The sequence below is a fragment of the Gavialis gangeticus genome, unplaced genomic scaffold (genome assembly GCF_001723915.1).
Source record: "Gavialis gangeticus isolate Ggan-Ray unplaced genomic scaffold, GavGan_comp1, whole genome shotgun sequence".
NCBI lineage: Eukaryota > Metazoa > Chordata > Crocodylia > Gavialidae > Gavialis > Gavialis gangeticus.
In genome coordinates this window covers 181,836,771-181,848,897 of record NW_017729022.1, presented here as the reverse complement: position 1 = coordinate 181,848,897, position 12,127 = coordinate 181,836,771, and the positions used below count along the sequence as shown (strand labels likewise).

Here is a 12,127-nt window from a genome sequence, read left to right as displayed (position 1 = left end):
CTCCCCCTCCAAATTGCTTTACACTTATAAATATATCAATAAAACATTGCCCAACTGATCTCTGTATATATAGTGGCATTTCATTTTAATAGCTGAGGAATACTATTTTGGGTATTTTAATGGGAGAATTAGGGTTTCTGATCAGAGTATTTGTAATTCATAAGCAGGAATTACAGGATCTCTGCTGGTGAGACAAGTGGCAAGACCCGTGCAGAGGAGCCTGTCCAGGGCCAACACTGGGGACCCAGCTGGAGGGAAGATGAGGTAGCTGACATCTTGGCCAGTTGGGGCTAAGAGGACACACTTTGACAGTTCAGAGCGGGCCACCACAAGGAGCACATCTTCTGGTGATAGCTGCCAGATGGCAAAGCGGGAGCCCCCATCCGGGTCTGGTAGGCATGCAGCCCTAGGGCTGCAAATCCAAGGGGGTGGATGCTGTCATAGGTGGTGGCAGGTCATAGCCAGAAAGCAGCCCCCACTTCCAGACTGCTGCAGTGGGTAGAGGGTGCAGGGGCCACTCCAGGTTAGGGCTGCCTCAGCAGTCAAGTTGGCACAAGGGGTAGTGTCCCCAGATACCAAGTAGCTGGGCCTCAGAAACTGTAGAGAGCAAGTAGCCCTGAGCTGCTCGCCAGGGCAGGTTTTGGCCACAGGCTCTGGTGCTGGCCCCAAGCTCTAGCTCAGCCTGGCTGCAGATCTGGGAGGAGCTGGGCAGGCTTATTTTTCCCCAGGTGGCACAACTTGCCCCACACCAAAATACATGTCTGGACACATACACTGAGGCATAAGTCCCCAGCTCAAATTTGTGCTGCTGTAAGTGCACATGCCTGCATGTGTGGATGCACCCACTATGGCATTACTCCCTAAATGCTGTTTGTGCTTGCTCTGTTCAAAAGTTGATTAAGGTGCAGTCTGTTTCTTGGGTCCACTTCCATGTATTTGAAAAGGAATCATGTCCACAGATCTTTATTTTTTTATTCCACTAAGTATGCACCCTCATTTTACACTAAGTACCTCAAACTTTTCACACCACTAATTTGTTCTTTTCATAAAAGAAAACTATTATCTCTTTATCCCATTGTTACTTTTATCAGGTATAATTGCAAATTCTTGTAACATACTCCCCAAACAAACTTACATTATTATTACATGAGAAAAACTTGTGACTTGCAAAACCTGAAGAAGGTTTTTTAAAAATACCATTAGTTTTGAGCAATATTTGAAGCCCTTTGGGATTATTTAAATAATATTAGCCTTTTATTAAAGTAAACTTTTCAGAGTAGCAGTGTCATGATAATCACATTCTCCTCTCAAGTTTACTGACTTGAAACAAAACTGTATTGGGTCAAGTCATCAGGGGACTTTGCAGGTAACAAAATACTGTGATTAGAGGTGGAAATGTCCCATGAATTCAACATTTTTGCTCCTTTAGTATCAAAAGTAGCTGCCCTTGATTTAAACACAGTATCTGGCATGTATGTCTTACACATAAAGAAAAAGAAGGTCATTTAAGGCAATACAAGCATTCACGTAGTATCCCAAACCCTAAATACCTTCAAATAAATTATTTTTCTTTCTACTTTTGATTGTTTGAATCTCTGAATAGTTTGCTGAATGACTGACTTGCTGAATGCTGATATTCTTGGTGACTTGATAGGGAGCTCCTCAAATTACAGACCAGGCTAGGTCTAGCGCATGTTTACTGTATACGGAAAAACAGATGTGGCTTCTCTCCTCCAGTATACACCCTCTGTTTTCTTCTTCCACTTCACTCAACAACCTTTTTAGTTCTGTGCCATCCCAGTACCTTTCTAAAAATCGCTCCTTACTGTTTTCCAACTCAGATACCTTGCAGTCTGCCACTTTAATTTCCAAGTTGCATTATAGGATACTTTGTATTTAGTGCTACAGAATTTCCAAGGAGATATGACAGGGGACTTGAGACTCATCTTGAAAGCACTGATGAGAAAAAGAAGAGACACTCTTTGAGGAAGCACAGCAACATATATCAATCGCCCCTGCTTCAAGACAGCGGCACATTCTATTGCTGCTGCCACTTTAAAATCTTTCTAAAATCTTTCTAATATCTTTTTAGCTCTCAGTCCATTTTCAGCTCATTTTTTCATTGTCTGTCTGCACTTCCTGCTGCTTTGGACATTCCCTTTGGTTTCATTCACATGCCTCACTGGTGACTCAAAAATAATTTGAGACCAGAGTGTAAACCCAGATATCCAACCTTAAATGGGGGCAGAAACTGTATAATGTATATATGTAAAAAACTATATAAAACTGTATAACTCCAGCCACATTAAGGTCATTACCAATAATATTGTTTCTGGTATAACTTAGCATCTCTCCTTTCATCCACTTATTTACCTGAGGATGAAGTAAACAGTATTGCTTGCTGAAATGGGACTTCGGTAAAATTTAGGCACTTCAGTCCAAATATGCAATCCTCAAAACCCCTGCTCTGGACCCATAGGTATTTCTGAGTAGGCACCCAGGGAACTTTACTGGTCAAAAAAGTTCTGGTTCTGCCCATATCTATATTAGCTGCTATCTTGTCAAGGCTGAACAATTCAGCCCCTGTCTCAAGCATCAGCTTAATTAGGATCCTCAAAGTAGATATTCTTCTGCCTGAGTCTTCTGAGGGTCCTGATTAATAGGTTTTCTCATAGCATCCCTACACATATCTACAGTATTGAGCTCCATACAGAACACAGAAGCTTCAGCCACTTTGGGTGGGTGAGAGTGTGTAGTTGTGGGTGAGGTGAGGGGAGGGCTTCCCCTTACACAGTAGCTCAGTGGCTAAATTGTTCAGCCAGGTTGTGGGAGACCTAACTTCAATACCTTCTTCAAGCAGAGGGAGTTAAAATCTACGTCATACACCTTGCAAGAAGGTGCCCTACCACTTATACAACTACACAGCTGAAATTGTGTTGAGGGCCACTTGTAAGGGGCACTCTCCAAAAGAGGGCTGCCACTAGTGGGATCTGCTCTAATGAGATACAAGTCCTAAGCATGTTTGCAAGCAGCAGACTAGATTGTGCACTGAGGCTCATGTACAGGTTAACCAAATGCCATGAACAGAGGACAGAGGACTCGCCACTTTTCTTTTCAAATCCTTTCTCATTTAATAAAGTTGTTTAATAAAGAATTAGGCAGGTTGTGTGCCTCCTACTGATCTATGTTGTTCACTCCTGAGCCAGGCTATATGCTTTATAAACTACACTGAGTTGAGGGCACCTTTCTGTTGAAGTTGTGCCACTGCAAAAAAAAATCCACATAAAGTGGAACAGAAGAGACGGAGTGAAAGGGAAGCATGGGTGTAGCCTACCAATTAGAGCATTCATCTGGGAGCAGAGACTTAGGTTCTGAGTCCTTTTCCAAGGGCCATGTATGCATTTTGCATTAAACAGTCATTGGATAAAATACTGAAATAGCTTAGTGCCTCAGGTAGACATGCTGATGTATTCCAGAATGCTTTGCTCCACTCCGTCACTGCAGGAACCACACTTTTTATCAGAAAACCTCCACTAAGCGCATCATTATTGAATGTATTGATTATCTAAAGCAGTGGTTTTCAACCTTTTTTCATTTGCGGATTCCTAAAAAATTTTTAATGGAGGTGCAGACCACTTTGGAAATTTCAAACAGAGGTGCACACCCCTTTAAATTGTAAGCATGGGTAATCACATATTTTTGATTGATCATAGTAATTTTTCACAGACCCATTAGACATAGTCTGCAGACCCCCCAGGGTTCCACAGACCACAGGTTGAAAATCACCGATCTAAAAAGAAAATATGAGCCCAGGTGGGTTAGAAGGAAAAGGACTGGTAAAAATAAACAGGGTGAACTAAAGAATAGAAATTGTAGTGATTTTGCAGATGCACAGGTAGGAGAAATAAGGAGTTGTAGTCTGGGTACCGTCATGGAAATCTTTACTAGCTCTGTTGCTGGTAGAGCAGACCTGAGTTGCAAAATTCATATTGAGGGTCACTTACTCTCAGCTTGTGAGGGAAGTGGTGGCTGTTTCCTGAAGGAAATGTTATCCGTTAAATCACAAGCAGTCATTACCTTGCCTCTGAAACTCACGCCAGATCATACATATATCCTTCTTGAGTTGTGGAAAGCCTCCCTCCCTCCGCCTTCATTTTCTTCCCCCCACAAATTTTCAAGAAATGTATTGATTCGTGGTCTACAATTTTGTCAAAATGTTTAACATAATAATTTAACAAGGCAGTTATCCTAAGTATTGGAATGAAAATATAATAGCCCCAATCTTTAAAAAAAAGTCACAAGAGGTCCTATCCTGCAGCATATTGTCCCATTAGTCTCATGCGTATTCCAGTCAAAATATTTGAGACGCTTACGCTCTTATCTATAAACATGGATCTCTAAAAATAGTGTTCTGGGAGAAAAGCAGTCTGGTTTCAGTGAAGGCTATTCTTGTATGGGCCAACGCTTAGTGCTGTATTACCTGGCATCAAAATATATGAAAAAACAAAATAATTTATACATACCCTTCATAGATCTAAAGGGAGCTTTTGACTGCATAGGGCAACTAAATTATGGAATAAACTGGCAGTAGCATCAGTCATAAAGCTCTCCCACAGTTAATCATTGCTTACTATTCAAATACAGCATCTAGGGTGTGTTATGGAATTGGTGATGCCTTCTCCAGTAGTTTCTAAACTAAGATAGGTATATAGCAAGGAAGTCTTCTTGCTCTGCTACTTTTTAACCTATTCCTAAATGATCTAACAAATACTAACAGGGCATCAATGCCACGCACCCACAATATAGAAGGATTCTGTCCTTCTCTTGCTTTATGCAGAGGATGCACTGTTAGTGTCAGAATCCCAGATAGGCCTGCAGAGGTTGTTAGATGCTTTTCAATAATATGCTGCGTCTTGCATACCTTGAAAATCAACACTGTTATTACAGCATGTCAGAGCAGACTCAGTTAATCAATTCTGCTGGTGTGTGGTAATTACGATGCTCCAACCAGCCTCTGCATCCTGTGTATCAGTGTCCCCATGCTTCAAAATGGCAGTGGGGGTGCTTTATTTAAAGTTTGTTCAATGAGCTTTAAATAAAGTGCCTCTGCCGCCATTTTGAAGCGTGGGGATGCTGATACATGAGATGCTTTTGGCACTTTAATTAGAACGGCTCTCTGAGTCGTTCTAATTGAAGCAGCTCCCCTTCCCATGTCCGTGTTCCCCTCAGCCTGCCGAGCACATGTATAGACGCTCAAAACCGCTAAATCCAAGGTATTGGTTTTTGGAAACAAAAGAAACAAGATTTCTACAGAAAAATAAATTAGAGGTGGTGTCCTTATTTAAATACCTCAATAAAATGCCTCATTTAAATACCTTTAATAAAAATCTAAGATGGAATAAACATGTAGAAAATGTAAACATTAAAGCAAAACAAGCCTCGGGCGGAGTTTGAGCCTTTTACAGTAAGATCGTAGAAGGGTGATACTGGTAGCACTAAAGGTCTGTAGAGCTAAGGTAGAGTTTGTTTTATTGTATGGAGGGGAACTGTGTAGTGCTGACTTTGTAGTTCATTCTAAAATAGAAAAAAAATCTATTTACTTTTTAAGGTAGCTTTTATCTCTACCAAACTCTATGACAGCGGGGACTCATGAGAGCTACACTGTAGCTCAATTAAGAACTCTAAATGATTGGATAAAAATTAGGGTTTGTATCTTGTCAGGTGCCTTAAGAAGTCATATTAGAAGCCTCTTCTCTTCCAAATAAACCCTTATCTTGATGGCTAAATAACATTTATACTCTCCACCAGACAAATGCCTGGGAAATGTGGTGACAGTTTAAAACAAGTTATTTGTTATACCCATACAAGTTATATCCATAGTTAAAACACTAACAATACAACCCAACAAGTTATACCCATATTTAAAACAAGTTATCAATTTAAGAATTAAAGACACCAGCATACAGACAGATATGCAGGCAGTGAGATGTTCTCAGACTTCCCCTTTTCTGAAATTAATAAAGAACTCTTTTGGCCTAGAAACCCATCTATGTGAAGTACAAAACCAAAACACAAGAGGTTATTATGAGATTGTGGTTCATTCTAATGAGATCAGCAGTCATCATGGGAAGGGGCTGTCAGACCCCACACTTGAACAGGTTATGTTCCTGTGGGAAGAATGAGATAGGCAGCCTAAATCACTATTTGTAGTCTTGTCACAAAATGAGGGGAATGGGTATCTCCAGTAGTGGAAAATGTTAAGTAATGAGCTAATGATGAAAAAAATAATTGGCTCCTTGCTAAGAACTTACAGCCTGTCCTGTATTGTGTAGGTGTGTTTATGCTACTTGCACAAAGAATGTGCCAAATCCAATAGAGGTCTCTGTTTTTAATTTTTTTATTCTGATATATTACTTCATTTTATTTATTTTTATGTATCATCCTGTATTATGTTTGATTGTACTCTTGTTTAAATTGATAGACTATGTCATTGTATTGTATGCTTTCACTGATAACCACAATAACCACAAATTATGTACTTTTATTATTATATTACATATAATGTTATTGTTAAGTTTACTGTATCACATTAGAAAAAACGGTAAGTAAACTGCTACCACTACTGAGGGTCAAATTTCCCCAAAATTCAGAAAGTCCCCTCCAGAGCTGGATCAGACTTATGGCACAGATCCAAACCCAAACTTGCCAATCTTTGGGTACTCAGAGGCAAGGTTTTGGGTGCTATGGGTTAGGTCCCGATAATGTACCAATCCAAATTCCCATATTTTAAATAATATTTATTCCACTGCTCCATTTCTCCCCATCCTGTTCTCTTACCAGTCCTTGATCATTTTCTCACATAGCAGTGTATGATCAGTAAAAGTCTTTCCTTGAAATGATAGAAACTAGAAAGAATTAAATAAAATGTGACTAAGCATTTTGAAGGTGTTAACTAGCTTTAACAAGCGTACTGTTTTGTAAAGTATGCTTATATATTATCTCTTAGTAGCATCAAGAAAGTGAGAATTCCTGGATTCTATTCTCCACAGTAGCACTTCTCACTTGATCTTCCTCAAGTTACCCTGCCTTCCTATGCTTTGGTTTAGCCAACATGCAAAACATGAATGATAATATTCACCTACTTCAAAGGGTTGTTACAGGGTTAATGCATAGGTCATGGTTGTAAGCTGCTTTGACATGCTCAGTGGAAAGTCCTAAAGAAGTGCAAAGTACAGTGAAGATTATTTTATTTATTAAAAGTCTCCATACCTTGCAAGCAATCCTCACTATTCAAACTGGTGCTGTGACACAGCAATACAGTTTTCTATATGTGTACGTGGTTATGACAAATAATGTATTTTATATCATCCAAGAATTGTTGTAAGAGGGAGGTGATTCACAGACAGCCTGTTAAAATGCAGAGGTTTGAAAGGAAAACCTCATGTGTTTTTCAACGTTGGTCAGATCTGTGAAGTTGAATATTTTCCCTGAGGCTAAATTCTGCCATGATTGTGCACCCATCACCTCTGCTTTGGCCAACTGTCTCTGTGTTCTGAATTACATCAGTTTAAAAATCTAAATGTTGTGAAAAAACTGAAACTTCATTGGGGCTGAGGACATGACTGCATTTTGTGTTCAAGCTGCACTTAAGTGCCACTAAAACACTAATGTTTTACTGGTGTGGTACGTGTACAAAGCAGGTACTAACTTTAATACTACATGTTCCTACAGATGAGGATGAGGATGATAATATTGAAATAGATACTAATGAGGAAGTTCCTGAATGCTCTGTTACAGAAGGTGGTGATGAACTTACTAACCTAGAAAATGACCTTGATTCTTCTGGTAATTAAAATAACCGTGTTTTGTATATTTTGCATGACTAACTCTTCATCATCTGTATCAATATATCTCTCTCTTTTGTAACGTTAGCCAAACTTTGTAATTTCAGACCTTTTAACCCTTAAGCAGCTTCACTTCTGTGAATCATTTGGGCTGCTGTTTACTGTTGGTTCAAATTTTAAAATCAGCAACAAAAGGAATATTGCAGAGTGGTAAATGTCAGTGTCTGTTCCCATTTGCCTGAGATGGAAAGCTTAAGAAAGGGTTCTGTTTCTCTAGAACCCAGAGAAATGACCTGGCATTGATTCCACAATCAGCAAAACTAGGCAAGTTTGTATGTTAAAAAGTGTGAAAGGATTACATGAGAAATCTGGTCCCAGGTGCTCAGTGATCTGGGATTATTATTCTTTTGTTCTATTGATCACTGTTCCTTTATGTGTATAATATTTTTAAAACTCTGTATCATTCATCCTATATAGCAAGAGACCAAATTCTGCTGTACTTATTCCCACTGAGTTCCCTCTGTTTGTGAGTGCATGAAGTGTAAACCAGGATAGTCTTAGCTCGAGGTGCTTTACATAGTTCACATAACAATTTTTAATACCAGTTTTCATCTGTATTATTCTAGAACTCCACAAGCTGGCCAAGTAGTAATGATTTCTTATGAGGATAACCCCCAGCTGTCTAGAAATATTTGGAAATCCTGCACCATGCACAGACATGGACTGAAAAACTTCTCAGTACAAAGATGATTCTGCAGTGGCGTAGAGCCCTGGCAGAGGCTTGTAATCTGTACACCCTGTCTGCTACTAATGGAGTAAGGAAAGGGGGCACAGTTAGTAATATGGCACCCCTACATTATGGTGCATTTCTGAGCTGTTTATTTCGCCCTTTGTAGTCATCGTTTTAGCTTAAGATAATGGAGCCCATGCATAGCAGTGCCAGGAACAGGGCTGTCCAAGGAAGTGCCCTAAGCCTCCTTCACATGGCATCTTCTGACTTGAATTCTCCCCATAATGACTGGATGTAACCCAGTGTTCATTAAACTTAATGTACATATTAGCTTAAGTTTACATATACAGCCACACACTGTGTTGTTTACAGTCAGTTGCATATGTAACCTGGTCATTTCTTGGGTAGGGTGAATCTGCTATTTTCAGATGAAGCAACAATTAGTAACAACTTCAGTATGGGATTCATAGCAGGCTAATTTTCAACCTTAATATGCTTGAATCATAATCTTTTCCAATTTGATATTTTCTATGTAGGAGATATATCTAATGTTTCCAGTGTTTGGGCTAAGCTGATATTTAATAGAAACCTATCAACAGATTTTCCAGTAGATGCTGGTTTATACTTGGGAGAAATAGGCAAGAAGGAAATGAATATTTATCTTTGTGCTTACCATGGAAAAATGCACTAGTTGCAGGTCAGGGCATCATTGTGAAGCAGAATATATGCAACAGTCATTGAAAAAAATGCTCAAAATGTTAAAACAAAGAAGAAATGGGATGGCAAATAATACACAGAATATTACCATGCCATTATACAAATCAATTGCACATTGGCTTCCATGGAAATCTGACAGATTACACCAGCTGCCCCAAGTCTTTTTAAGTATCTAAAGGCAAATGTGTAACTGAATTTGTTGTTTGGAATCATCACTGACTGGATTAATGAATTTGTCACCTGCTGAATCCCATTTCTTCCTGTAGAATGTTAAGCACAATCCACAGAGGAGGAAAAAGGGAACTTTTCAAAACATTTATTTTGAAAAAAATTGGACATTGTTGATTTTAAATATTGCATCAATGTTTTTTAACTAATGCTGCTCCCATGCGCTACTGTGTGCTTTATAAAATGTGAGCTGCATTCTGATTATTGCATGGAGTTTATGTGCATATGTGCATGCATGTGAATTATGGACAACCTGCATGAGTGGGCCAGAGGAGGGAAGAGCTATCCGTCATAAGCATAACTAGGGGTGGGCAGCTGGGGCACCAGCCATAGATGCCTCTGTAAGCACAGGAATGGCAGCCACTATCACCAGCCTAGCCACCATCACTACTCCAACCATCACCACTCCCCAGGGTGCATAACTTCCTAGATACACATACTCCTGCTGTCTTAGCTAGAAGCTATCCCAAGATGGTACTGCTGCACACAGACTTAATTTGGTTGTAAGCACATCATGAGTATTTTAGTCAACACTGTCAACTGTGCTCCAAGTCTGGGAAGTTGAGTTGTGGGCATAGCTCCATTTTCTTTCACATTGCATAGTGGACTGCAGTGAAAGAGGTGCATGCTGCAGCAGTTGAATATGTGTAGAAACTGCTATTCTTTAGCATGCTCATCCCAAGCACCACTGTGCTTGCATAATATACCCAAGGACTCCTGCTCAGAGAGTGCCACTCCTGTCCTCCCCCAGTTTTACCTCACAGAGCTGTAATACATCCTGTTTTATACATCTTTATATATCTGTTATGTATACATATGTAATACGTCTGTATGTGTTTATGTATGTATATGACTACCTCTCAAATCCAAAAAAAACTATATAGTACACAGAGTCTAATAATCATTAACAAGAAGTGAAATTCTGTAGTATTGTATATATATGGCTCTGATTTGAAGCCTGTTGAAGTCTGAACATCTGGGTATTGGATCAAGCGCTTTTGTGGAATAGTAGTAAAGTTTTATTCTATTGCTTACTCCACTATGGGTACGTGGATTTAAGCATGCATTTAAGTGCAACTGAATTGAATGCGCATTAAGCAATTTTTGTCAGGTGTGTGCCTGTCCAGAGAGTTGGCACTTAAAGTTAGTGCCAAGTCCCTGCAGCTCTGCCATGTGCCCCTAGTGGCTGTGCAGACCCAGCACTAAAGTTACTGCCAGGTCGCGTCTACTCATGTGTTAATGCACTTTAACTACTGTATTTTCGCGCATATAGTCCGCGGGCTATACACGTTTTTACAAACTTGACAGATGGGTGCGGGCTATGCAGAGTCTTTAGAACAGCATAGACCCATCCCTGGCTGCGGGCTCTGGCTCCAGCAGCCGTGCCCAGCAGAGCCCACACTTGAGGCCATGTCTTGGGGGGAGGCTGCAGGTGGGCAGTGAGAGTGTGGCTGGCAGCGGCGGCAGGGAGCAGGGCTCACAGCTCGCAGCTCCTCATCCCTCCCCTCCCCTGCAGAGCCCTCAAGCTCAGCAGAGCCCGTGCTTGCAGCCATGTCTCGGGGTGCGGGGAATACCTGGGTGTGGAGAATACACGGTCTATTTTACAAAAATACAATTTTCCGCAGGTTATACATGGGGGTGGGCTATATGCACGAAAATATGGAAATTGTGCCTAAATTTGATACCTGCATTTGCAGGTATCAAATTTATGTGTGATTACCCTGATTTTGCCATTTTTAGTGTGCATTAAGGACGCACATGTGTAGACATGTTCCCGTAATGCACATTAAAATAAGATAATGCACATTAATGTGTCTTGTGTAGATGTGCCCTATATTTCATAACTTATCATACCTCATTACTAGACAACTACCTATTAGGGGTGTGCAAAGCAGGCCCTATTCAATTCGGATTTGGCCCAAATCAGGGACAGTGATTCAATTTGTTGATTCAGATCACTATCCCTGATTCTATTTGGCTGAGTCCAAATCTAAAGATTCGATGCTGATCCGGAGAATCAGTGATTCGGATATATTCACAGCTTTAAATGTTTTTTCTACATACCTCAAGGTACCAGCGTGGCTCGTAAACGCTGCGACGCTGGGGCGGATGGAGCATCCCACAGGAGTGCGGGGGGGCTGTCCACATGCTTGGCGGACCACGTACTTCCGATCCAGTTCCATCTCTGCTGGAAAGCTCACTGCCCCCACGTCTGCCCAAGCTGGGGGGAAGCGGGGGGCAGCACACTCCCTGGAAGACCTGGAAGTGAACTGGAAGTGCTTCTGGTCCACTTCTGCATCTGGTGCCGAGCATGCTGGGGAGACCCCAACACTCCTGTGGGATGCTCCATCCACCCCAGCATCGCAGTGTTCACAAGCCGCCTGTTACCTAGAGGTGTGTAGAAGAAACATTTAAAGCTGTGCCCATGTCCAAATTTTTCTGAATCTCTCCGATTCAATTTGGAGAGATTAAAGGGTCCTCTGATTCGATTCGGATTTGGAGATTAGGCCACCGAATTGGGCTGGATCTCCGCCAAATCGAATCAGGGACCAAAATTTTACACAGCCCTACCACCTATGTAGTACTGTAGTTACAAGGCTGTGATGTT

General features: G+C 40.8%; 1 protein-coding gene across 10 annotated transcripts in view; it reads left to right on the top strand.

The window, feature by feature from the left end:
- EHBP1 (EH domain binding protein 1) overlaps positions 1-12,127 on the top strand; it is a 452,470-nt gene that overhangs the window by 384,470 nt on the left and 55,873 nt on the right. For 7 of the 10 annotated variants that reach the window (XM_019516608.1, XM_019516607.1, XM_019516605.1 and 4 more), the window contains one exon: positions 7,732-7,845. The exons of the other annotated variants lie outside the window; for them this stretch is intronic. In XM_019516608.1, the coding sequence (XP_019372153.1) occupies positions 7,732-7,845 (114 nt within the window). The remainder of the gene's footprint in view (positions 1-7,731; positions 7,846-12,127) is intronic. 10 annotated transcript variants of the gene reach the window in all.